The sequence below is a fragment of the Xenopus laevis genome, chromosome 8S (assembly GCF_017654675.1).
Source record: "Xenopus laevis strain J_2021 chromosome 8S, Xenopus_laevis_v10.1, whole genome shotgun sequence".
Lineage (NCBI taxonomy): Eukaryota > Metazoa > Chordata > Amphibia > Anura > Pipidae > Xenopus > Xenopus laevis.
Window position 1 is genome coordinate 103,663,170 of NC_054386.1, and position 23,495 is coordinate 103,686,664.

Below are 23,495 nucleotides of genomic sequence, written 5' to 3' on the forward strand. Positions count from 1 at the left end.
ACTCTATAAAGTCCCCATTTGGCTGTCTTATGAGAAAAAGGTGATATACTTCTATCTGCCTGTGGGCCATGAAACTGCCACCCAGCGTGAACTGCCTGCCCAAACAGCCCTGTCTAATGGGTTTGGGTAGTAGGGATGGGATTGGGTTGCTAGGATTCTGAGGGTTTTGGGTGGTAGGGATTGGGGTGCTAGGGTTTCAAGGTGCTTGGGTGGTAGGGATTGGGGTGCTAGGGTTCAGAGGGGCTTGAGATTGGGGTGGTAGGGTCCTGAGGGGTGTGGTTGCTAGGGTCCCGAGGGGTTTGGGTGGTAGGGATTGGGGTGCTCAGGTCCCGAGTGCTACAGATTGGGGTGTTATGATCCCGAGGCGGCTTGGGTGCTAGGAATTGGGGTGGTAGGGCCCTGAGGGGTGTGTGTGGTAGGGATTGGGGTGCTATGATCCCAAGGGGCTTGGGTGCTAGGGATTGAATGGGGGTGGTAGGGATTGGGGTGCTAGGGTCCCGAGGGGCTTGAATTTGGTTGGTAGGGTCCCGAGGGGCTGCAGTGCTAGGGATTGAATTGGGGTGCTAGGGTCCCAAGGGGGTTGGGTGCTAGAGAGATGGGGGGGTGGTGCTGGTGGGAGAAGACATCTCAGGAGCCAATCAGTGTTGGGGGTGTTGCTCAGGACTATGTATTATATTTATATATTTGTATAGCGCTCCTTGAGGGCAAAGCACTGTACAGCAGAACAATTAATTAGTAGTAACAAACAAGGGACTAATAATAATAATTATTAGAAATACAATTCACATAAATATAAAATTACATTCAAGTAAAGGACTTGGAGCACCCTACCCCGTAGAGCTTACAGTCTAAATGACTAGAGAGGGAATTTCCTGTGTTTTGCGGCTGGTGGGCAGGGGCCCCGAGGGCCACTAGGAAGCGGTTCCTTGTGCAGAGTGAGTGGGCTTGGGGGCGGGGCACTCTGTAATTGGACAATAAAGTAATGCAGCACTTAATTCGATTTGTCCCCCAGCAGCGACATGGAAGGGTTGGAGGCATTTGGCCAGGGAGAGGCATATGGGGAGGAGCTTGAGGACAGACTCCATTTTCTATGGAGGCGGAGCTAAACCGGCAGGATGTCTGCATGATAAGTTTCCTGGACGGGGCATTCTGAACTGTGGGACATACCCTGTACCAGCCCCAGAAAGAGTGAGTATAAGGGGTGTATTTACTCTGCCCGGGGGCAAGTGTCACAGGAACCCTGTGTTTCTCCTCCCCCAGGACCTACACATGTACCAACTGCATCATGGGAATTGCCCATCTGGCCAATCACAGCTCTCTGTCCTGTCACTCTCACTTCCAACCTGGGCCGGAGACCTGACCCACCTGCTCATTAGTGTCACCCTCAGTCTCATGGCAGTGCCGCTCTCACCCTGGTGCAACTGGCTGACCCCTCAACTTGTCCAGCAGGAAGGTAAGTGGGTGGGGCTTGTGTTTGCACTGAGTGTGAGCTGAGGGTTGCTGTGTGTCACTCAGTGAGTGCTTCTGTTTCAGGTTAAGATGGTGGCTTCCTCCCTCACGGATCCATTAGCCATATCTAGTGGCCCCACCATGGACATGTTTCACTGGCTATGGGGGGCAGCAGAAGCTTCTCCCAGTCAGTCGTTGTGAGGGGGCCCATGAGGACTAGCACATCAGGTAACTATGGGCCCAGGAGTTTTCTTATGCATTGCCGATTGGCTGAGCTGAGAATGTGTTTCCACCAGACCCCTCCCTCCCAGGACAAAACCCCGTCGGTGCTCCATACGTGCAGCTCAGCTGCCAACCCTCGTGTTACCTGCAGGTGAGAGGCAGGAGGATGTTAGGCCACACCCACTCACTAATAATTTGGCTTGTGACTTACAGCTTGGCCAGTGTTCTGCAGAGCCCATGTAGCCTGAGCCTGACCTTCCAACAATCCTTTTCTTCCCACGTGACCCGAGACAGAGTGAACGTAACCATAGCAACACATTCCTCTCACTGCCCCCCAATATTGTAGCTGGATGGGGTAACCTCCTCCCCTTGTTTCCCCTCCCCCGCAGCTGTAGATTCCACATTGCAGATGTCGCTGTCCCTGGGGCCCCTGTTGCACGGCTTATATAAGGAAGTGCGCCAGGTTGATGTGTGGCGCTAGCGAAGCTTCCTGAGAGCAGGGTGGAGACTGAATATGCCCCACCACTGGACTATTGCCCCACATAGGGTTGTATTTACAATAAAAACCCCATGCAAAGAGCAGGAATGTCTCACTGTAACACAAAGGGGAAGTATTCCTGCAGCATTTAATACCCCGGTAACCCCACCCACTACACACAAGTCCAAGCCCCCCCCCCTAAAAAGTCCTTCCTTTCAAGACAATTACTGGGCTAGTCCTCGCCCTCCACTTCCTGGTCGGACAGCATTTCCGTCGTACTTCCTGCTTCCTCCTCTTCATCAGAGCTGGTAACACAGGCCGTCTGGAAAAGCAATACCAGTTCCTGGAAGCGCCGCGACACCTGCACAAAACGCACAGTCACTATCACGCCCCACCATGATTGGCTGAAACTCTGCCTCCCGCCCACCATGGGAATCTCACCTCATCTGCGCTCTTGTTGCCCAGGCTCCTGGAAATTGCAGCAAAGGTCTCCGGCTGGGCCCCCCGCTCCTGGCACATTGTGAGGATCACTCGATCGGCCTCCCTGCCCCAAAAGCACATGCTCGTCAGTCTGGAACCCACCTGTGTGCCCCACAAGCTTGCAGTCTACTCCGTGAGTTTGCACATTATTCAAGATTATTTAAGGACAGCTACGAGAATGCTCTACAGATGGAGCCATGTTACTATCCTGTGATACGGATGGGCCAAACTACCAGCATGCTTATAGATGGAGCCATCTGGATGTGCCCAGCTATGAGAATACTCTACAGATAGAGCCATATGGATGGACCCAGCTATGAGAATGCTCTACATATGGAGCCATGTTTAGTATCCTCAAATATGAATGGGGCCAGCTACGAGAATGCTCTACAGATGGAGCCATGTTTAGTATCCTGGCATATGGATGGGCCAAACTATCAGCATGGTCTACAGAGCGAGCCATAACTGGACTGTTAACTGAACTTTTCTTTACACACCTGGACTATCTCAGAGACACACTCTGATATCTGTACTAGCTGGAGCCACGTCATCTTGTCTCACTGTGTATTCGTATACTGCGGCGATGACGTTTACTTTGACATATGGATGGGCCCAGCTACTAGAATGTTCTACATATGGAGCCATGTTAGTACCCTACCATATGGATGGACCCAGCTACGAGAATGCTCTACAGATGAAGCCATGTTTGAACCCTGCCATATGGATGGGCCCAGCTATGAGAATGTTCTACAGATGGAGCCATGTTAGTATCCTGCCATATGTATGGGCCAAACTACCAGCATGCTTGCAGATGGAGCCATATGAATGGGCCCAGCTACAAGAATGCTCTACAGATGCAGCCATGTAGTATCCTGCCATATGAATGGGGCCAGCTATGAGAATGTTCTACATATGGAGCCATGTTAGTGTCTTGCCATATGATGGACCAAACTACCAGCATGCTCTACAGGTGGAGCCATATGGATGGGCTCAGCTATGAAAATGCTCTACAGGTGGAGCCATGTTCGTACCTTGACATATGGATGGGCCTAGCTATGACAATATTCTACAGATGGAGCCATGTTAGTATCCTGCCATATGGATGGGCAAAACTAACAGCATGAACTACAGATGAAGCCATATAGATGGGCCCAGCTAAGAGAATGCTCTACAGATGGAGCCATGTTAGTATCCTGCTATATGGATGGGCCTACAGATAGCCATGTTAGCAAAGCATGCTGGTAGGTTGGCCCATCCATATGGCAGGGCAGTAGCAACAAGCAAAACAGATGGAGTCATTCCTTGCTTTATACACACAGTACCTGGTCCACAGAATGACCTTCTCTCCGCTGGAGCTGACTTTGATGTTCTTGGCACACATAGTTGAGGTTTGCTCCTCGAGGGTGGGGGAAGGACTTTTCTTGTCGATGTTCGGATATAGGGGCTTGGGATAAGGAGGAACAGAGGCAGAGCTTCCAGATGAGCTGGGAATGATGGACACTTCGCTCCTCTCAATCACATTGGGTAGCGTGGGGTTTAGCCCCAGGGAAGGTGCAATGCTATTGGGCAGTTTCTCAGGCTCCTTCATGCACAGAGATCTGCGGCTACTCCTAAGAGGGGCAGAAGTGCGGGGGGAGTCTCTGGTGGCAAGTCTGGCTTTGCCAAGGGAAGTGCAGTCTGATGCAGATGAGCCTCTCTGGGTGGGGGCACGAGTTTTGTTACTATCTGCCCCGCTGACATCACTGCTGCCCCTCTGGCCTACAGACGGCTCTGCACAAAGTCTGTCCTGTGTGTCCCTCGGTGGAAGAGTGCCCTCGCCAGGAGCTGAGACAAGAGAACTTAGAGATGGACTCCCAGTATACAGTGGGTCAGTGACCCAATAGTTTCCATGGTTACACTCACCCAGTTCCTTCAAGCTGGAACCCTGCCGAAGAGATCGGGGCGGCCCACCTACTGTTGCATCAGGAGCTTCTCTGGTTCGCTGGGCGCGGCTTTCACACACCTAAATGTGCAACACAATGAGTGGAGTTTATAGGGCAGAGCAGGGAGAACAATTGCCCCATGGTCCTGGCAGGAAAGTGAGTCTGACCTTAGTGTTGCACTGGCTGCACGTCCTCCTCTTACTCCGCTTCATGCGCTGCTCTGCACTGCTGTCCTGGTACAAACACGGGCACTCCTTTCCCACTGTGTCCTGCCACTCGGCCTCCTAAACACACACAAGCCTGTTAGTAGCTCCACACCCCCCCCTCCCGAACGCCCCAAAAATACCCACTTTTTCTTGGTGCACATCCTTCTTTCTCTTGTTCCGGGGTGCCGCCGCCTTTCCCAGCTCTTCCTCCTCTTCCAGTTCTGGCAACGTAACCTCTTCATATCCATCGAACTGTGGAACAGGGTGCACTGTCAGTTACCCCTGTGACCCCCCCTCACCCTACACGACAGGTCAATGGGAGAACTTTATAAGGACATAGACGACTGCCCCAAGCCATCAGTCTAGCCATATTTACCCCTAACCCACTATAGGCTCCACCCAGTGCAAACCTTATAGTCTTTATCTTCTGGCCAGTGCATGACCTCAAAGTCCCCGAGGCAACTTGCTGGCGGCCTCAGCTGATCAAAGAACAGAGAGAATTCATCCTGGAGATGATTGTGGCCCCTCAGCAACTGCCACATCTGCGCCTTTAGCTACAGAGAAAGCAGAGAGTCAGGGGCATAAGTATGGACAGTGCCAGACAAAGAGAAGGGCACCCAAGGGCAGCTCTTCTCGCCCAACAAATTCATACATACTACAGTAGGCTAGCGATATATCCTGTAGGGTGCAGTACAGGGACTGGGGGTACCATGTTATTTCCTGTAGGGGGAAGTAAAGGGGGTACCTTTGTTATTTCCTGCAAGGGGCACTCTGCGCAACTTTGCAGCAGTCTGATGATCTTCTGATGCTGCGCGGGATTTTCCATGAAACAGATTTCCAACTGGCGGAGGAACTTGCGGCTCTTGTCGAATGCCTGCTGCTCCTCAAACTAAGGGAAAAATGGGGCGTCACAGGCTAAGTGATCTGATTGGTCTCTGTAGGGCAGAATGTGGGGTAATGGGAATACAGAGGAACAGCAGGTTTTGTTTCCAGCATATTCCTGAGTGCAGTGCAAAGCATTTACAAACAAATGATTGGACAAGCATTAACAAGAGGTGGGAGATCAGAGGGTCCTGCTTGTGCACCCCAATATCTGTACATGCCATTCCTCTAACTGGCCTGGCAGGGCCCTGTTTGCTGCCCCAGTTGGCAGAGAACCAATGCTGCCCCTCACTCATTTGGGCACAGGCTGTTGCTGGAGCACAAGGCTGGGGTGTCCACTTTCCACCTAGTTGAACCACTGACAATACCAGTGTGCTCCCTGCCCACTCTTAAAGGCCTGAAAATTGCCAATACTGAGCACGCACATCCCTTTATGCCAATCATATGTTATTATAGTGAAAGGGCACACGGTCATTTGACCCCACAGTGCCAACATTCCCCAATACATTTAATGTCGCACCAATCACAGAGAAGATGGACACTCTCCTGCTAACCATTTGGGGGTAGAATAAATCTACTAAAAATGATTTTTCTCCCCAAATACCTCTAAATCCTCCACAACCTATTTCACTAAACTACTCCCTAATCAAACCTCACTCGTCTGGGGACAGAAATCCCCCCGTTTTGCCCAATAGGAGGGCCTGTTGGAGAGTTGGGGGTTCTTGTTGTCTGCACATTATGGTGCTTCCACCCACACCCCAATAATCATTATTATATGGAGTCCATACAACACAGAAACACTGCTTATACAACATTCAAAGCAACACAAACATCTTTCACTTGATACAGTCAATGAGTTGGGAAAGAACAATGATATTCCCTAATATTCCCTTCACTTTCTCCTAAGGAATAACACACATTTCATCCATTTTTCTTCAAGATTTGGAATACAATGTGCAATGTTGCCAGTGCATTTGCCCATATGGAAATAAAACCTATAATAAGGATTTGGAGCAACACCCTGCTATTATTCTGAACACACGTGTGTACAAAGAAACAACCCCCTTACAGTTGCACCCCCATGGCTTGGGCTCTACAGCTGCACCAATAGTGCCCCCCACTGTTGTCCCTAAGCCCCACCCTATGGGATGACTCCCTCATGTATAGGAGATGTCCCAGGTCAGAGATTAGAAGCCTCGGGAGATGCCACGTCATTTGGCCAAAGCCTGACATCATTAATGGTTGCCATTCCTTCCCAACACAATCACTTCACCCACATTTCACTGTGTGTTACACATTTACGGCTCCTCCAAACTGTTCAGCAAGTTACATTGTCAATTCATGGCTACAGATTGTCTTGAGGGCATCACACTCAGCAGCAGTGTCTACTCCCAAGTTTCTACTGAGTGGGACGTACACAGAAGCCAAACCAATATCTACTCACACATTCATCCAATTATTATTGCTCCAACTGAAAACGCCAACTGTCCCACTGGTCTCTGGTGCCTCTCCAACCCTTCTTTTGCCTAATATGCCTCTCTAGCTGTCCCACTGGCCCCTCTCCAATCCTCTGTTTGCCTGAAATGCCTTCACACCAGCCTCGCTGGTCTCTGGTGCCTCTATTTACAGAGAACATTGTACAGAATAAGTTGACTCACCAATCCGCACTCCAGGGCTTCCTCTGGGAGAAGAAAGGCAGCAAAATCCCTGACGAGCTGTGGCCAGTCCCTGAGAAGCGCCCGGAGCCTCTCACACAGATCCATGGCCGTCCTCTCCTGCCTGCTCATCTCAAATTGGTAAATGAGCTGCAGGAACTGCTCATACTTCCCCGGCACCAACTGCAATGCCTCCCGCACCTGCACCCAAACACACGGCCAATGAGCTGCATGCCTCCCTATTGGTATCACCAAACCTCTGGGACCAATGGGATGGACTCAGAGCTGTAATGTGCATAAAAGCACAACCCCCATAAGGAATCTTAACCCCAAAATTAGCTAGGCACCCCCCCCCCCAGGAGATGAGAGCAGACCCTTCCATGAAGAAGTCCTTACCCTGTTGAGATACGACTGTGCAAAGGCCATGTCCTTCTGCGCCCTCAGAGGATCCTTGGCCAGAATGTTCTCATCATAAAGCAACAGTAATTTAGAGGCATCTTTGCTGGTTCGAGCCCGCCCCCTTCTGCTTCGGACCCTGTGAGACCCGGGGCCCCTGCTCCCACCTCTGCGCCTCTCACCTTATCAGAAAAGACAGGCAATTTTAATGCAAATCCTCATTTGCATATTTCAATATAAACAATAACAAAAGACCAATGGAAAGGCTTTCAGTCACCTTGGGTTGCCCATTCTTGTCATTTGGCATAACACTCACCAGCAGGAACTGCACTCGTTGGCGCAGGAGTCGGTAATGGGGGGCACAGGTGACTCTGGGCACTTTCTGCCCCCCCTTCAGTCACTTCATCTGTCATTTCTTCCTCTTTCTGTGAGGAACGTTCAATGCCTTCATCACCCTCCTCCTCCTCTTCCTCCTCCTGCTCTGAGTTCTCCTCCTGGGAGTTTTCCTCAGAGTCTCCCTCCTGACTCAGTCGCCTCTCTGATGCCAGCCACGTCAGCTTCTCCATGGTCTCCTGGCACCACAGACACAACCTGTCACACACCTGCCATCTTTACAGCCTCCAATCCTCTCTCTATATATACACAGTATACAGTAGAACCCCCATTTTACGTTTTTCAGGGGACCAGAAAATCCAGGAAAAAGTATTATGCATAATATATAGGTGGGACCACAAAACAACAATGTAGAATGAGGGAAAACTTAAAATTAGGGGATGTAAAATGGGGATATATATATATATATATATCTTACACTACCCCAGTAACTACAGCTTGAATTCATGTTCCAACTGCCACCCCAGTAACTACAGCTTGAATTCATGTTCCAACTGCCACCCCAGTAAGTACAGCTTGAATCTCTGTACCCAGAGACAGTGCCCATAATGCCCTTACCTGGAGCTCTGGCACAGACAGAACAGACTCCTCCGAGGCTGAGGAAATTTCTTCTTCATCCTCATCCTGGGTCAGGTCATCAAAGTCTTCCTCCTCTTCCTCTTCAGCGCCATCTTTGTCATTGCCACTCTCAGGTCGCCCTGAAGGGCTTGAAGAATCGTGCTGTGTCCCGGCCGGGCTGCTTATGTCCATATCTCCATCTGTGGATGAGGAAGTGTTTTTAGGAGACTCTGCAGCTTCGGGATTCTGGGTGTCATCGGCCCCATCCTCTTCCTCCATAGCTTCATCTTCAGGCTTCTCTTCCTCCTTATTATCAGACTCCTCCTCCTTGAGCACAAGTGAAGTGCTGGCTCTATTCCCATCCTGCTCTTTGGTTTTGTCACCCATAGTGTGGCCCCTGTGCCTCTGGCCTGCAGAGAACCCTGAAGGCTCCTGGGCTCCAGATCCATCCCCTACAGTCCCATACCCCTCCTCCGGAAGCCCCTGCCCAACCTGCTGCTCACACAGTCCAGAGCCATTTTCACAAGTTGGAGCCCCCTCTCGTTGCTCTGTTTCTAGGGGGTCACATTCAGAAGCGGGTTTCTGTTCTGCTGGGAACAGTGGAACTTGTGTTAGATTAAAGGGGCAGCCTTTCTTTTCAGGGGATGTTTTCTCTGGGCAGCACGGAGAGGCTTCCTCCTCTTTTATATCATTTTTTGCTGAAGTCCCTTCTCCCCCACAGTCTCCGTGCCCCCCAGGGCCCAGGCTCCCCTCCTCCTTCACCTTTATAGTAATGGAGACGCAGTCCCACTCATCGTCTTCTTTAAAAGTGGTCTCCTCTTGCCCTTGCACGTCACCCTGTGTAGAGTCAACATGGCTCTCTGGCTCAGTGAGGTGGGTCTGGTTGAGGGGGGAGGGGACGATGGTCTGGCTCAGAGGGATTGTTGGGGGGTTAAGCAGTAATGTGGTGATTGGAACTCCTGTGCTGCTGCTCATTGGCTGTATCACACCACATGGAGACCCAAGACTCACCAGCTTTAACGTGGTACTCGGTACGGCAAAAATAACAGGGGTAGAATGAACGAGGGGGGCAGATTTAAAGGCAGGGCCTCGGATGGCACTCCTTCTTTTGGACATACCACCCAGGAGTCTCCGGGCTCTTTGGTTCAACATTGCAGGTTGCAGCACTTTGGCCGGGGCAATAGGAATAGGGGCAATAGACGTAGGGTTTAAACGAGAGGGTCTGGGGGCACAGAGCGATGTGGGGCGTACTTCTTGAAATTTACACCCCACTGGCACATCCACAGGACGTATTCCCAGAATTCCCTGCACTGGCACGACAGGTGGCACCAGACTGGGCACCCTGGTATATAAACCAATAGGGAATGGGTCTTGGCCTGAGACTTTGGTCACCGTTTTGGGAAGGAAGTTTGTGTTGTTGCTGGTGCTGCTGCTATTGGGCCGGATGAGAAGGGGCTTTAGAATGGAGGGTCTCTTCTGTCGCCAAGTTCTGTGCAGAAAGCGCTGAGGGAGGGGCTTCAAGTTAAGCTGCAGGCCTGGAGGTATCATTAGGGGGAACTTCTGCACCTCCTTTTTGTACTTCCCAAACTCTTCCTCGATGCTGCTCAGGTTAGCCTGTCCGGAGAGAATAACAGATCGGCCATGACCCTATCCAACTCCCTATCCACCAAGTTATGTTTATCAGTCACCTTTTAGGAACTATTTATATAAAGAGTGTTCAAACAAATCCATTTAATCCATGGGCCCCTGTTACATAAAGACCTGGGATTAGTTTCTTGCACTGCAATTACCTTGAGCCAATATGGCAGCCGATGTTTCTCCCTCTCCACCGGGGCTTTGGCATCCCGCCAGTGGGCATCATCACACAATTTAAACATTATTGGCAGAAGCTTGGTCCTCTTGTAAAACTGGCGGAAAGAAAGCATCAGCGTATGTGAGTGAGGAGGTGCAGCATAGGGCTGATCACTGGCAAACTCTGCCCTCAATGCACCCACACAGTGCCCTACTATTCACCTTAATGATATTATCTGCACTCACCTTAATGATATTATCCGGAGTCTTTTTCATGGTCAGGTTCTTTATGCGCACAGTCAGCTGCTGGGCACTCTTGCCCGTCACTAGGTACTTGCTGATCAGGGGCTTATAATAGTCTGTCCCCTCAAAATGCTTCAGGCCTAAAGCCAACAAACTAAAGGACAAATGTTAGACACCAGCAGGATGGTCAGATGGGTGGGAAGGATATTCTGCCAGGGTCACACTCTAGCCCCATGGCACATCACACCACAACTAACTAGAAATACAATAAAAGGAAGGTCTGGAACCTACTTGTCCTCAGCCTTTGTGAAGTACACTCTGTCCCGAGGTCCTTTCTCCTTCAGGGCACAGATAGGCAGCAGCTCCGGGTACATAAAGAGGGGACGTGTAGCCATGATCCATGCCACGTGCTTGGGTAGGCTGGTAGCCTCACTGGCTGTAAGGAATAGGTAGCAGAGTAAGAGATGGCACAGACACACACACATGCCAAGTATCAGACACAACAGGACACACACGTGGCACATACCATCCCCTGCCCCACAAGGGAAGCAAGCTGGCACATACCATCCCCTGCCCCACAAGGGAAGCAGGCTGGCACATACCATCCCCTGCCCCACAAGGGAAGCAGGCTGGCACATACCATCCCCTGCCCCACAAGGGAAGCAAGTTGGCACATACCATCCTCTGCCCCACAAACAAGCAATCTGGCACATGCCATCCCCTGCCCCACAAGGGAAGCAGGCTGGCACATACCATTTTTTTTTAGGGGCTTGGGTGGGCACCGCTCTTCAAGGACCTGTCGGTGAAAGTCATGGAGTAACTGCAGAGCTTCCTTAAGGTTCCAGGGTTGGAAGGCGCTGTGGAACTGTGGGTTAGTCATGCGATGGTGCATCATGGACTTCTCCGCAAAACTGGAAAGTTCCATCTTTAAAAAAAAAGGGGCATCATCCAATTAGAGAGCAAACAGACATAAGGAAAGACTGGGCAAAGAAATGACACAAGGCAGGTAAAAATAGTGATTTATTAAGGCCACACCATCTCTGAAGTAATGGAGGGTGCACCAGAAAGGCAGGGACTGCTGCTTATGGTCAATATAGAAAGTATTTTAGCAGCTTTGAGCTACTGCCTCTGCTGCACACAACACCCTTTATAGCTGAATACAACTTATCTGTGTGCCAGGCTGGCTGCCATTACAATTGCTGGAGAGATGGGCACAAGCCCCCTTACCAGAAACATGCGAGAGAGCTCCGCTGGCTGGCTCAGCTGCTGGTTCTGGCAGGTCAGAAGGTGCATCTGGCTCAGAAGTTGGATGTGCTGGACAAAAGCAATGGAAGAGAGAGAATGGAACCTTCTGCACTGTCTGGGGGGCTGAAACCAACAGGGAATTGTGGGGTGACCCTGCTGGAGGGAGAAGGGTGGGATGTTCTCACATGCCATGAACACAGGGGGAGCAGAGTGTATGGCTTAGAGAGGTAAGCTGTATTTTTAGGGTTGCAGGCTACTCCAGCAGATGCTTATTGATTAATGACAAGAGGCTCCTGGGTAGTTTAAATAATCAGTGCGGCTCTTAAAATACTGCAGAAGCCCCTGCAGGTGGGCAAATTGGGCAGGGGGAGGAGCTTTGGGTCTTACTGGGGCAGGTGTGTACCCAGCAAAGGTACATGTTTTACACACACATTTACCTGTTGCATTTGCTGCTGCAATCTCCTCCTCTGTGACACATCAAGGAACATGACCGGGGCAGCCTTGGCAGGGGGAGGAGCTTTGGGTTCCTCTGGGGCGGGTGTGGACTCATCTGTCCCCTGGGGTTGGGACTTTGGCAGAAATTTCCTCAACCTCAGAAACTCAAGCTGCGCCTTGACTGTGCGGTGCTGCTCATTGAGTAGGTTGGCAAGAGGCTCTTCGAATCTGTACGGGACATGTAGATAAACATCAACTCTAACCCTGTCAAGGAGAGGCACTGACGCATGCCAACCTTAGTAGCTACAGCATGGGTGCCATAGAGAGATGCCCAGCCCTCAGTGCAGGATGAAAGGGGCTAAGTAGCTACTATGGAGGGCAAGCAGAAGCAAGCAACTCTCTCCAACACTACGTTCACACACTGGCATCAAGAACTACAAAGATGCCTCCAATCTACAGCCTGGTCACCAAGTGTTCGGTAGCAGAGACCAGAATTAGCTAAGGTGCCATGCACGGGATGCAGACATGATGGCCACACGTCTCAACCATGGAGTGTCCAGGTACTTCTCAGAGACCCTACAGCAGAAGGAGTCCATGCTCTGGTTGTGCTACAGTATTCCTTAGGCACAAGGAAAGAGGCAGAGCCATCTCTCTATGATAACCAAGAAGAACCTGCTGTACAGATCAGAAGAGGAACTATAGGTTCTTCCCAAAGATCAGGATCTTCTGGTGCAAGAACTGTCCTGCATACAGAATGGCCACATGTAGAACGTAGACTCGTAGAGGCATGAATATGGAGACAGACAGAGCTGGTGGCAGCAGCTAGGTCACTTGCTTCAGTTTATCCTGAACTCAGAGCAGAGTAAATGAACCCCAGTCACATGATACACACACTTATATACAGTTAGGTCCATAAATCTTTGGACAGACAACTTTTTTTTCTAATTTTGGTTCTGTACATGACCACAATGAAGTTTAAATGAAACAACTCAGATGCAGTTGAACTGCAGACTTTCAGCTTTAATTCAGTGGGTGGAACAAAAAGATTAAAATGTGAGGAAATCTGTCCAAAGATTTATGGACCTAAATATGTATATATCTATATATATATATATATATATATAAGGAAGAACAGTGCCTCCTGCAGGGCAATAAGCAGTACGACAGGGCATTGACATATGGATGGGAACCATGTATTTGGGTGCATTCGGTACTTCAGGATTACTGGGTGCAAAGTTATACTGTGGAGAGCTTCGAGGATCCTTTCTGCAATAAATCTCCAGCTGAATGGAGCATTGTCTCTAGCTTCCCTGCCCCAATTTGAAGGAGGTTCTCTGCAATGCAATTGGACAAAACAAAATAGGCCCCATTTCCCACAAAGCTCTTGTCTAATTGTGGAGGCGGAGCACAGGGAGCCCAGGAGAAGGCCCACCCACTCATCTGCCTGTTACCTGATTGCTTGAGGTGTATTGAAATTGGGCTGGGCTTCCTGGTTACTGTCCTCATCGGGCCCTTCATCGTCCACATGAGAGAAGCCAATTTCATCCTGAAACTGAACACAGCAAAACCATTTCTTCCCCCATCACAGACCAACCCAGCGCCATGACATACAAACCAAGATCCACAAAGTGGGCGGGACTTAGTGACAAACATTATGAACAAGAAGGGAAATGGAGCAAATGGACACTTACTGTTTCAAACAGCTCCTCCATCAGCTCACTGACTTCTTTCTCTGGGAGGGGCACAATGGGTCACATTCATTACAAAAATATAAACGGTCACCTCTGTCACCCACTCACCACATTCTAGCACCCACTATAGTCCTGCAGCCTTTTATTCTCACTGGCCAGACCTGTGAAACCCACCCACTTAAGCCCTGCACCCTTTCATTCCCACAAGCACCTACTTGTGATCCTCACAGCTCGGTCATTGCGGAGATCTTCTGTATCGGGTTCATCGAGATCCTCCAGGATGTTGTACTCTGGGTCATCATCATCATCACCTTCATCTGAAATACAGAGAGGAAGTAGACCCAGCTGGGTGCCAGGGAAGATAGGTAGGAGGATGAAGGGGCAGTTGAGGGCACAAAGTTGGGGTGAATGAGGGCTGGCCATTAGCCAGGGAAGTGACAGTTGAGAATGGCAGCTGAGAGGTCATCAGAAAACCAGTGCAGCCATACCGCAGGCCTAGCAAGAGGGGGCACCACTCACCTTCATTACCAACATCATCTTCCATCAAGCTGATCAGCCACTTTTTCCATTCATCATCATCAGCGGTGTTCTGTTCATACATATCAGGGGTGATGTCCGGGGCCTTCAGCTTGGCCTCTAGCTGCCCAATAGGAACATCCTTCAATGGCCTCTTAGAGCGTGTGCGGAAAGCAATTAGGCTCTCATCCAGCGACTGCCAGGGAGGATGACAAGCGCATTAGCCTGGGGTCAGCCATGAGACCCCTAAACAAGAGGCGGGAAGATCTTCAGTCCTCAGACTGGTCCCTTAGTTCCCACCCTTATAGTCATCGCTACTAACCTATCCCCCCTCACCTGGTAGGAATCCATGCACATGGGGCTGAAGGCCAACTCTTCATCCACAGCGTGTAGCTTCTCCATAAATGTGCTGTCCTGTGTAGGCTTGGATTTTGGGGGTGGCGGAGGCCCCATAGTGGCCACATCTGCACCGATGTGCATGACTAATCCAGGTGTATCAGAGGCCTCCTGAGAAAGCAACACATGGATAAGAGGACAGCTACAATGGATTCCATTCCCAAGAATTTGTCCCCGTTCTGCCCTCACTATTTACCCCAGCAGCACAGAAATTGTGTGGTGCACACCTACCTGCTGCCCATCTGCACTTTCATCCTCCTCTATCCCTACTGGCTCAGGCAGTTGCAGAACCTTTGGGCATTTGTGGCCTCGAGGCGATGAAGCTGTACTCTCCACATCGCTCTCCAGCAGGCTCTGAACAAACAAAGAGGGAGTGAAGATGCCAGTCCTTGCACCACGACGGGTCAACAAGGCAGAAAAGGCACCAGCGGACAAGGGCAAAAGCCTTCAGATGACATTTGCACTCACCTCTTCTGCAGTTTCATCTTCATCTCCCTCCTCAGGCCAATACTCTTCATCCGATGAATCGTCCTCCTCCAGGTGAATGTCCACAAACTGGGGGACCTGCAGAGAGTGAAACATGGGCACCATGGGGTCCTACACATGCTGTATGAGAGGCTTGTGCCATAGCACCTTTGTGCCGATTTCATCTTTGTTTTTATGTAAATTTGTGACATGGCGTCCATTCCAACTTGCCTCCATGTGATGACTACGGTTTTCTCTACCTCTCTCGTTCAATGAGGGTTGGGCTATTATTATGTATCATTATATGTCTTTGGAGCCATTTTTGCTTTAAATGGTCACTAGATTATTCCTGATGAAGGCTGATGATTACCTTACGCATTTCGTTTGTTTTACAAAAGACCTAAAAGTGCCAGACTCTGTCCATATATAAATACTGGCACGTTACATAGTAACACATCCATCAACTGCAGCCTTTGTCTGTATAAACCTGCCCAACTGCCAGCTGCTCCAGAGGAAACAAAGACCCCCCAACGTGCCCCACTGTGTCTCTTCTGACTCCAAGATGCAACTAGACCAGTCCCTGGATCTGCTGGTGCTAAGAGCCAAGTGTCTGTTGGAAGGATCTACCAGTGAATTCATAGACACAGGCACCATACCAGAGCAAATCTGAGATATAGGGGTCGGTCTAAAACTGAACTAAGCTCTCTTAGAACCCGTGGGTGTATGCCATCTGGCCCTGGAGACTTGTTTACATAAATCTTTATTAAAGCTTTATGGATCATATCCTGAGTCAGCCACTGACTAGATTGAGCTGAGCCATCAGTGCTGCTATGCAAACCCCATAGGGAACCCAGGATCAACCATGGCACTCCTACTGGAAGGTGCAAACAACACAGGGAGCCCAAGGAAAAAACATTTCCCCCTCCCGGGAGGTGCAAGTGTGTCCCATTGTATGCACATAACAGAAAAAAGTGATGCCAATGGCCACACTGACAGCACAGGAGCTGGATGATGATGAAGGGGCACAATACAGTGATACTCACCTTGACTTCTGTAACTTTCTTGATAGGGGACAAATTCCATGTAGGGATGACCTGGGGGAAAACGTAGGCTCATCAGAAGCAGCCAATACACACTTAAAGTGGTGTAAAACTACCCCCGAAGTACAAACTTACCACCCCTTTCTCTACCACCTCCTTCAGTTTGGAGCGGGTCATTTTGGGCTCCTGTAGGAGAGAGAGAGAGAAACATGATAAAGGTGCATTCAGGAGCAAAGCTGGGGCAAGGCCTAATGGCTGGGTATGTGGGGTAAGCACTGGGCACACACAGTGTTACTTACAAAGAGGGGCATGTCCTCAGTGTCAGTTATAGCCGCTTTCATCATGGCTACCACATGCTCATTGGTGATCACCTCCTGCAGAAATATGGACGTCACAATGTAACAAAAGCTCAGGCCCAGTAAAGGTGGGTCAGGGGCCCCCAAAAAGTTGCCATACAGATTTAAAGGGAAAGTTCATAAATAATATGTTGTATGCCCGTTTCCTACAGATGAGGGGGAGCAGCTATACAGGCGCCCCCCATTCCATCAGACCAGCACTAAATAGCCAGCTGAAAGGAAAAGGACTGATTGCCTAAGCTGTGCTCAATTGTCACTATCCCACTGGTAACTAGTTCCATGCATAGAGTGAAGACATACAGCCGTGTACAGGGAGTTTAAAGGTGCTGCTTTAGGGGCTCCCAGGGGCCACTCACATGCAGAATGTTGCGCACATTGACAGCTGTCAGGTTGTGCTGCTTGGCTCGATCCTCCAGCGCCTGGTCCAATGTCTCATCAAAATCACACACTTCTTTCCGCTCTTCCTCATCTTCCTTTTCTCGCTTCCTCTTCCTCCTATGCTCCTCCCCCTCCGAATCCTGATCATCTGTGCAATGGCCACCACAAGAGTGAGCAAGAGACTAACCAATCAGCTTCAGCCTTGTCACAAACACAGAGCCCATTTCTCTGCACCTCAAGCCCCGTACCCCCAAATCCCTCCACAGTGTTAAAGCCCAGCATGGGCAGAGGTCACTACCTACCCAAAGTGACACACAGTTCCACATCATCCTCACTTTTATTGGGGTCCTGTTCTTGTTGGGATGTGGTCACAGACTCTGGGGGTTGCATCCCGCCCCCCGACACAGAGTGGCATTTCTCTGTAAGAAGAGATATTGAGTGTCCAATGAGCAGTGCTGGGGGGCGGGTGGATCAGTCAGAGAATAATAATCAACATTTACAACCAGTCGCAATAATGTAGCAACTGTGACTCCTAATAACTTTATATTGCAATAAAACTTACAGTCTGCAACAGAACAGTCATCATAATAACAATAATAATGCTTGTTCTCTAATGAACCCCAACATTCAGACATTTTCAAGGGTACTTCCAAATACAGTGGTGTGAAAAACTATTTGCCCCCTTCCTGATTTCTTATTCTTTTGCACGTTTGTCACACAAAATGTTTCTGATCATCAAACACATTTAACTATTAGTCAAAGATAACACAAGTAAACACAAAATGCAGTTTTTAAATGAGGGTTTTTATTATTTAGGGAGAAAAGAAATCCAAACCTGTGTGAAAAAGTAATTGCCCCCTGAACCTAATAACTGGTTGGGCCGCCCTTAGCAGCAATAACTGCAATCAAGCGTTTGCGATAACTTGCAACGAGTCTTTTACAGCGCTCTGGAGGAATTTTGGCCCACTCATCTTTGCAGAATTGTTGTAATTCAGCTTTATTTGAGGGTTTTCTAGCATGAACCGCCTTTTTAAGGTCATGCCACAACATCTCAATAGGATTCAGGTCAGGACTTTGACTAGGCCACTCCAAAGTCTTCATTTTGTTTTTCTTCAGCCATTCAGAGGTTGATTTGCTGGTGTGTTTTGGGTCATTGTCCTGCTGCAGCACCCAAGATCGCTTCAGCTTGAGTTGACGAACAGATGGCCGGACATTCTCCTTCAGGATTTTTTGGTAGACAGTAGAATTCATGGTTCCATCTATCACAGCAAGTCTTCCAGGTCCTGAAGCAGCAAAACAAGCCCAGACCATCACACTACCACCACCATATTTTACTGTTGGTATGATGTTCTTTTTCTGAAATGCTGTGTTACTTTTACGCCAGATGTAACGGGACGCGCACCTTCCAAAAAGTTCAACTTTTGTCTCGTCGGTCCACAAGGTATTTTCCCAAAAGTCTTGGCAATCATTGAGATGTTTTTTAGCAAAATTGAGACAAGCCTTAATGTTCTTTTTGCTTAAAAGTGGTTTGCGCCTTGGAAATGTGCCATGCAGGCCGTTTTTGCCCAGTCTCTTTCTTATGGTGGAGTCGTGAACACTGACCTTAATTGAGGCAAGTGAGGCCTGCAGTTCTTTAGATGTTGTCCTGGGGTCTTTTGTGGCCTCTCGGATGAGTTGTCTCTGCGCTCTTGGGGTCATTTTGGTCGGCCGGCCACTCCTGGGAAGGTTCACCACTGTTCCATGTTTTTGCCATTTGTGGATAATGGCTCTCACTTTGGTTCGCTGGAGTCCCAAAGCTTTAGAAATGGCTTTATAACCTTTGAAATTGAACTCAGGTGTGATAAACCACAGTTAAGTTATTTTTTAACAAGGGGGGCAATCACTTTTTCACACAGGCCCATGTAGATTTGGAGTTTTTTTTTTCTCCCTTAATAATATAAACCTTCATTTAAAAACTGCATTTTGTGTTCAATTATGTTATCTTTGACTAATAGTTAACAGTTTTTGATGAGCAGAAACATTTAAGTGTGACAAACATGCAAAAGAATAAGAAATCAGGAAGGGGGCAAATAGTTTTTCACACCACTGTATTTATTGATGAGAAGTAAAAGATCAAACATTTCAGGGGCCGCCTGCCCCCTTCGTCAGTGACAGTAGACAAATGTCTAGACAAATACTTGTGTAACTGCTCCTTTCCTGACGTGTCCATAGCGTAATACGTAAACATTGCGTTTCACATCACTGATCAGTTCAGTTCATGGGATAGCAGCCGTCGCCATATTGCCAATCAACTGATGGTGGGAGGAGCCATCTTGGCAATCATTCCCTGGTCGCCATTTTGCCAACCACAAGCGACAGCTGCTAACCATGAAGTGAACTAATCAGAAGCGTCAAATGCACATTTACGCATTGCGTCTTTTGCAGGAAGTGTTCATTTTATAACCGTGAGTGTGTCAAATCCATTTATTTTGTACCATAAACCGAGGAGTTGGATGAACAATTTACAAACTGACTCCAGAGCTTGAGAAAAGAACCCCCTACTCTGTTCCTTTAAATGAAACTTCTTTTCCTCTAGTCTGAAGGGGAGGCCTCTGGTACGTGATTCTCTTTATGGGTAAAAAGGTCCCCTGCTATTTGTCTATAATGTCCTCTAATGTACTTGTAAAGTCTAATCATGTCCCCTCACAAGCACCTTTTTTCCCCCAGAGAAAACAACCCCAACCTTGTCAGTCTCCCCTCATAATTTAACTCTTCCCTCCCTCTAACCAGTTTAGTTGCACTTAGTCTCTGCACTCTCTCCAGCTCATTTATATCCCTCTTAAGGACTGGAGTCCAAAACTGCCCCCATACTCCAGATGAGGCCTCACCAGGGACCTATAAAGAGACACAATTATGTTTCATCCCTTGAGTTAATGCCCTTTTTTATACAAGAACTTTATTTGCTTTAGTAGCCACAGAATGACACTGCCCAGAATTAGACAACTTGTTATCTACAAAGACCCCAAGATCCTTCTCATTTAAGGAAACTCCCAACACACTGCCATTTAGTGTATAACTTGCATTTATATTATTTTTGCCAAAGTGCATAACCTGCATTTATCAACATTGAACCTCATTTTCCAGTTTGCTGCCCAGTTTTCCAGTTTAGACAAATCATTCTGCAAAGTGGCAGCATCCTGCATGGAACCTATAGTTCTGCACAATTTAGTCTCATCTGCACAAATAGAAACAGTACTTTCAATGGCACCTCCAGGTCATTAATAAACAAGTTGAAAAGCAAGGGACCTAGTACAGAGCCCTGCGGTACTCCACTAACAACACTGGTCCAATTAGAAAATGTTCCATTTACCACCACTCTTTGTAGTCTATCTTTTAGCCAGTTCTCTATCCAGGTACAAATACTATGTTCCAGGCCAACATTCCTTCATTTAACCAGTAACCTTCTGTGTGGCACTGTATCAAATGCTTTAGCAAAGTCTAAGTAAATCACATCCACTGCCATCCCAGAATCCAGGTCCCTGCTCACCTTCTCATAAAAAGAAATTAAGTTAGTCTGACAAGATCTATTACGCATAAAACCATGCTGCCACAAACTCATAGTATTATGATTTGCTATGAAGTCCAGTATCTTATCCTTTATTAACCCTTCGAAAAGCTTTCCTACCACTGACGTCAGACTAACTGGCCTATAGTTTTGAGGCTGAGAACGGGATCCTTTTTTGGATAGAGGCACCACATTAGCAATTCGCCAGTCTCTAGTGATGGATGAATCTGACCCATTTTCTTCAACAAAAACTTTTGTCTATGGGCGTCATGTTTGAGTCGAAACTCGACAAATAATTTCACTCATCACTACCAGTCTCTTGAGGGGGGTCAGAGTAGAGGAATAGGAGGGGAGAATATCAATATCAGGGGGTACAGGGGTAAGAGGAGAATATCAGGGGTGAGAGGAGAATATCAGGGGGTACAGGAATGAGAGAAGAATATCAGAGGGTACAGGGGTGAGAGGAGAATATCAGAGGGTACTGGGGTGAGGGGGAATATCAGGGGGTACAGGGGTGAGGGGGGAATATCAGGGGGTACAGGGGTGAGGGGGAATATCAGGGGGTACAGGGGTGAGGGGGGAATATCAGGGGTACAGGAGTGAGAGGAGAATATCAGGGGGTACAGGGGTGAGAGGAGAATATCAGGGGGTACAGGAGTGAAAGAATATCAGGGGGTACAGGGGTGAGAGAGAATATCAGGGGGTACAGGGGTGAGAGAGAATATCAGGGGGTACAGGGGTGAGAGGGAATATCTGGGGGTACAGGGGTGAGAGGAGACTATCAGGGGGTACAGGAGTGAGAGGAGAATATCAGGGGGTACAGGGGTGAGGGAATATCAGGGGTGAGAGGGAATATCTGGGGGTACAGGAGTGAGAATATCAGAGGGTACAGGGGTGAGAGGGAATATCAAGGGTGAGAGGGATTATCTGGGGGTACAGGGGTGAGAGGGAATATCAAGGGTGAGAGGGATTATCTGGGGGTACAGGGGTGAGAGGGAATATCAAGGGTGAGAGGGATTATCTGGGGGTACAGGGGTGAGAGGAGACTATCAGGGGGTACAGGAGTGAGAGGAGACTATCAGGGGGTACAGGAGTGAAAGAATATCAGGGGGTACAGGAGTGAGAGGGAATATCAGGGGGTAGAGGGGTGAAAGGGAATATCAGGGGGTACAGGGGTGAAAGGGAATATCAGGGGGTACAGGGGTGAGAGGGAATATCAAGGGTGAGAGGGATTATCTGGGGGTACAGGGGTGAGAGGGAATATCAAGGGTGAGAGGGATTATCTGGGGGTACAGGGGTGAGAGGAGACTATCAGGGGGTACAGGAGTGAGAGGAGAATATCAGGGGGTACAGGGGTGAGGGAATATCAGGGGTGAGAGGGAATATCTGGGGGTACAGGAGTGAGAGAATATCAGGGGGTACAGGGGTGAGAGGGAATATCTGGGGGTACAGGGGTGAGAGAATATCAGGGGTGAGAGGGAATATCTGGGGGTACAGGAGTGAGAGAATATCAGGGGGTTACAGGGGTGAGAGGGAATATCTGGGGGTACAGGGGTGAGAGAATATCAGGGGGTACAGGGGTGAGAGGGAATATCTGGGGGTACAGGGGTGAGAGGAGACTATCAGGGGGTATAGGAGTGAGAGGAGAATATCAGGGGGTACAGGGGTGAGGGAATATCAGGGGTGAGAGGGAATATCTGGGGGTACAGGAGTGAGAGAATATCAGGGGGTACAGGGGTGAGAGGGAATATCTGGGGGTACAGGGGTGAGAGAATATCAGGGGTGAGAGGGAATATCTGGGGGTACAGGGGTGAGAGGGAATATCTGGGGGTACAGGGGTGAGAGAATATCAGGGGTGAGAGGGAATATCTGGGGGTACAGGAGTGAGAGAATATCAGGGGGTTACAGGGGTGAGAGGGAATATCTGGGGGTACAGGGGTGAGAGAATATCAGGGGTGAGAGGGAATATCTGGGGGTACAGGGGTGAGAGGGAATATCTGGGGGTACAGGGGTGAGAGAATATCAGGGGTGAGAGGGAATATCTGGGGGTACAGGAGTGAGAGAATATCAGGGGGTTACAGGGGTGAGAGGGAATATCTGGGGGTACAGGAGTGAGAGAATATCAGGGGGTACAGGGGTGAGAGGGAATATCTGGGGGTACAGGGGTGAGAGAATATCAGGGGTGAGAGGGAATATCTGGGGGTACAGGAGTGAGAGAATATCAGGGGGTACAGGGGTGAGAGGGAATATCTGGGGGTACAGGGGTGAGAGAATATCAGGGGTGAGAGGGAATATCTGGGGGTACAGGAGTGAGAGAATATCAGGGGGTACAGGGGTGAGAGGGAATATCTGGGGGTACAGGGGTGAGAGAATATCAGGGGTGAGAGGGACTATCTTGGGGTACAGGGGTCAGTCAGAAGGAGACGCAAGCGCTGAGGAGAGTCACGTGATGATGTTTAGGGTACAGTCAGTGAGTCAGTGAGTGAGAGAGAGAAGAGACGTGTGAGAGAAGTGACTATATACACAAGTCTCCGCACTCCCATAAGCACCGCTAATAATAATTACCAGCACGGGACATCCCACCGGCGGATGCAGACGAGCCAATCAGACGTTGCCGCTTCCGGGACGTTGTTTCCCAGCCATAGAACAGCCGCGCGCCAAACAGCTTTCCACAAGCATCATGGATACCGCAGTCTGTAGCTGCACGTCGGCGTCATTGCGTCAGAATGAACGTCCTGCCGCGCTGTGCATGAT

The 23,495-nt window shown here is 49.2% G+C and overlaps 1 protein-coding gene across 4 annotated transcripts; it reads right to left on the reverse strand.

The window, feature by feature from the left end:
- Positions 1–754: 754 nt before the first annotated feature.
- Positions 755–23,464, reverse strand: gon4l.S (gon-4-like S homeolog). Of its 4 annotated transcripts, XM_041574640.1 has the most exons (31): positions 23,307–23,464; positions 17,500–17,616; positions 17,176–17,345; positions 16,763–16,837; positions 16,599–16,649; positions 16,467–16,517; positions 15,427–15,522; positions 15,190–15,312; positions 14,899–15,069; positions 14,566–14,758; positions 14,262–14,363; positions 14,047–14,087; positions 13,807–13,907; positions 12,358–12,583; positions 11,903–11,989; positions 11,429–11,600; positions 10,967–11,111; positions 10,679–10,829; positions 10,432–10,548; positions 8,642–10,255; positions 8,007–8,262; positions 7,691–7,872; positions 7,298–7,495; positions 5,503–5,646; positions 5,168–5,311; positions 4,902–5,009; positions 4,719–4,835; positions 4,532–4,631; positions 3,952–4,453; positions 2,591–2,693; positions 755–2,510 (listed from the first exon to the last, which is right to left on the reverse strand). In XM_041574640.1, the coding sequence occupies exons 1-31, from the start codon at positions 23,317–23,319 to the stop codon at positions 2,382–2,384; spliced, it is 5,799 nt and encodes a 1,932-aa protein (XP_041430574.1). In that variant the 5' UTR covers positions 23,320–23,464; the 3' UTR covers positions 755–2,381. The 4 variants fall into 4 exon arrangements, with proteins under 4 accessions (XP_041430574.1, XP_041430573.1, XP_041430571.1 ...); XM_041574639.1 differs by having other exon boundaries at positions 3,952–4,631; positions 17,533–17,616; XM_041574637.1 differs by having other exon boundaries at positions 3,952–4,631.
- Between the last annotated feature and the right edge of the window lie 31 nt (positions 23,465–23,495).

Bases quoted from the DNA above. Each gene is read 5' to 3' on its own strand.
- gon4l.S (XM_041574637.1), bottom strand. The intron at 10,830-10,966 runs GTAGGTTCCAGA...TTTGTCCTTTAG, and splicing joins TTCACAAAGGCTGAGGACAA to TTTGTTGGCTTTAGGCCTGA. The intron at 8,263-8,641 runs GTAAGGGCATTA...CTGTGGTGCCAG, and splicing joins TGTCTGTGCCAGAGCTCCAG to GAGACCATGGAGAAGCTGAC.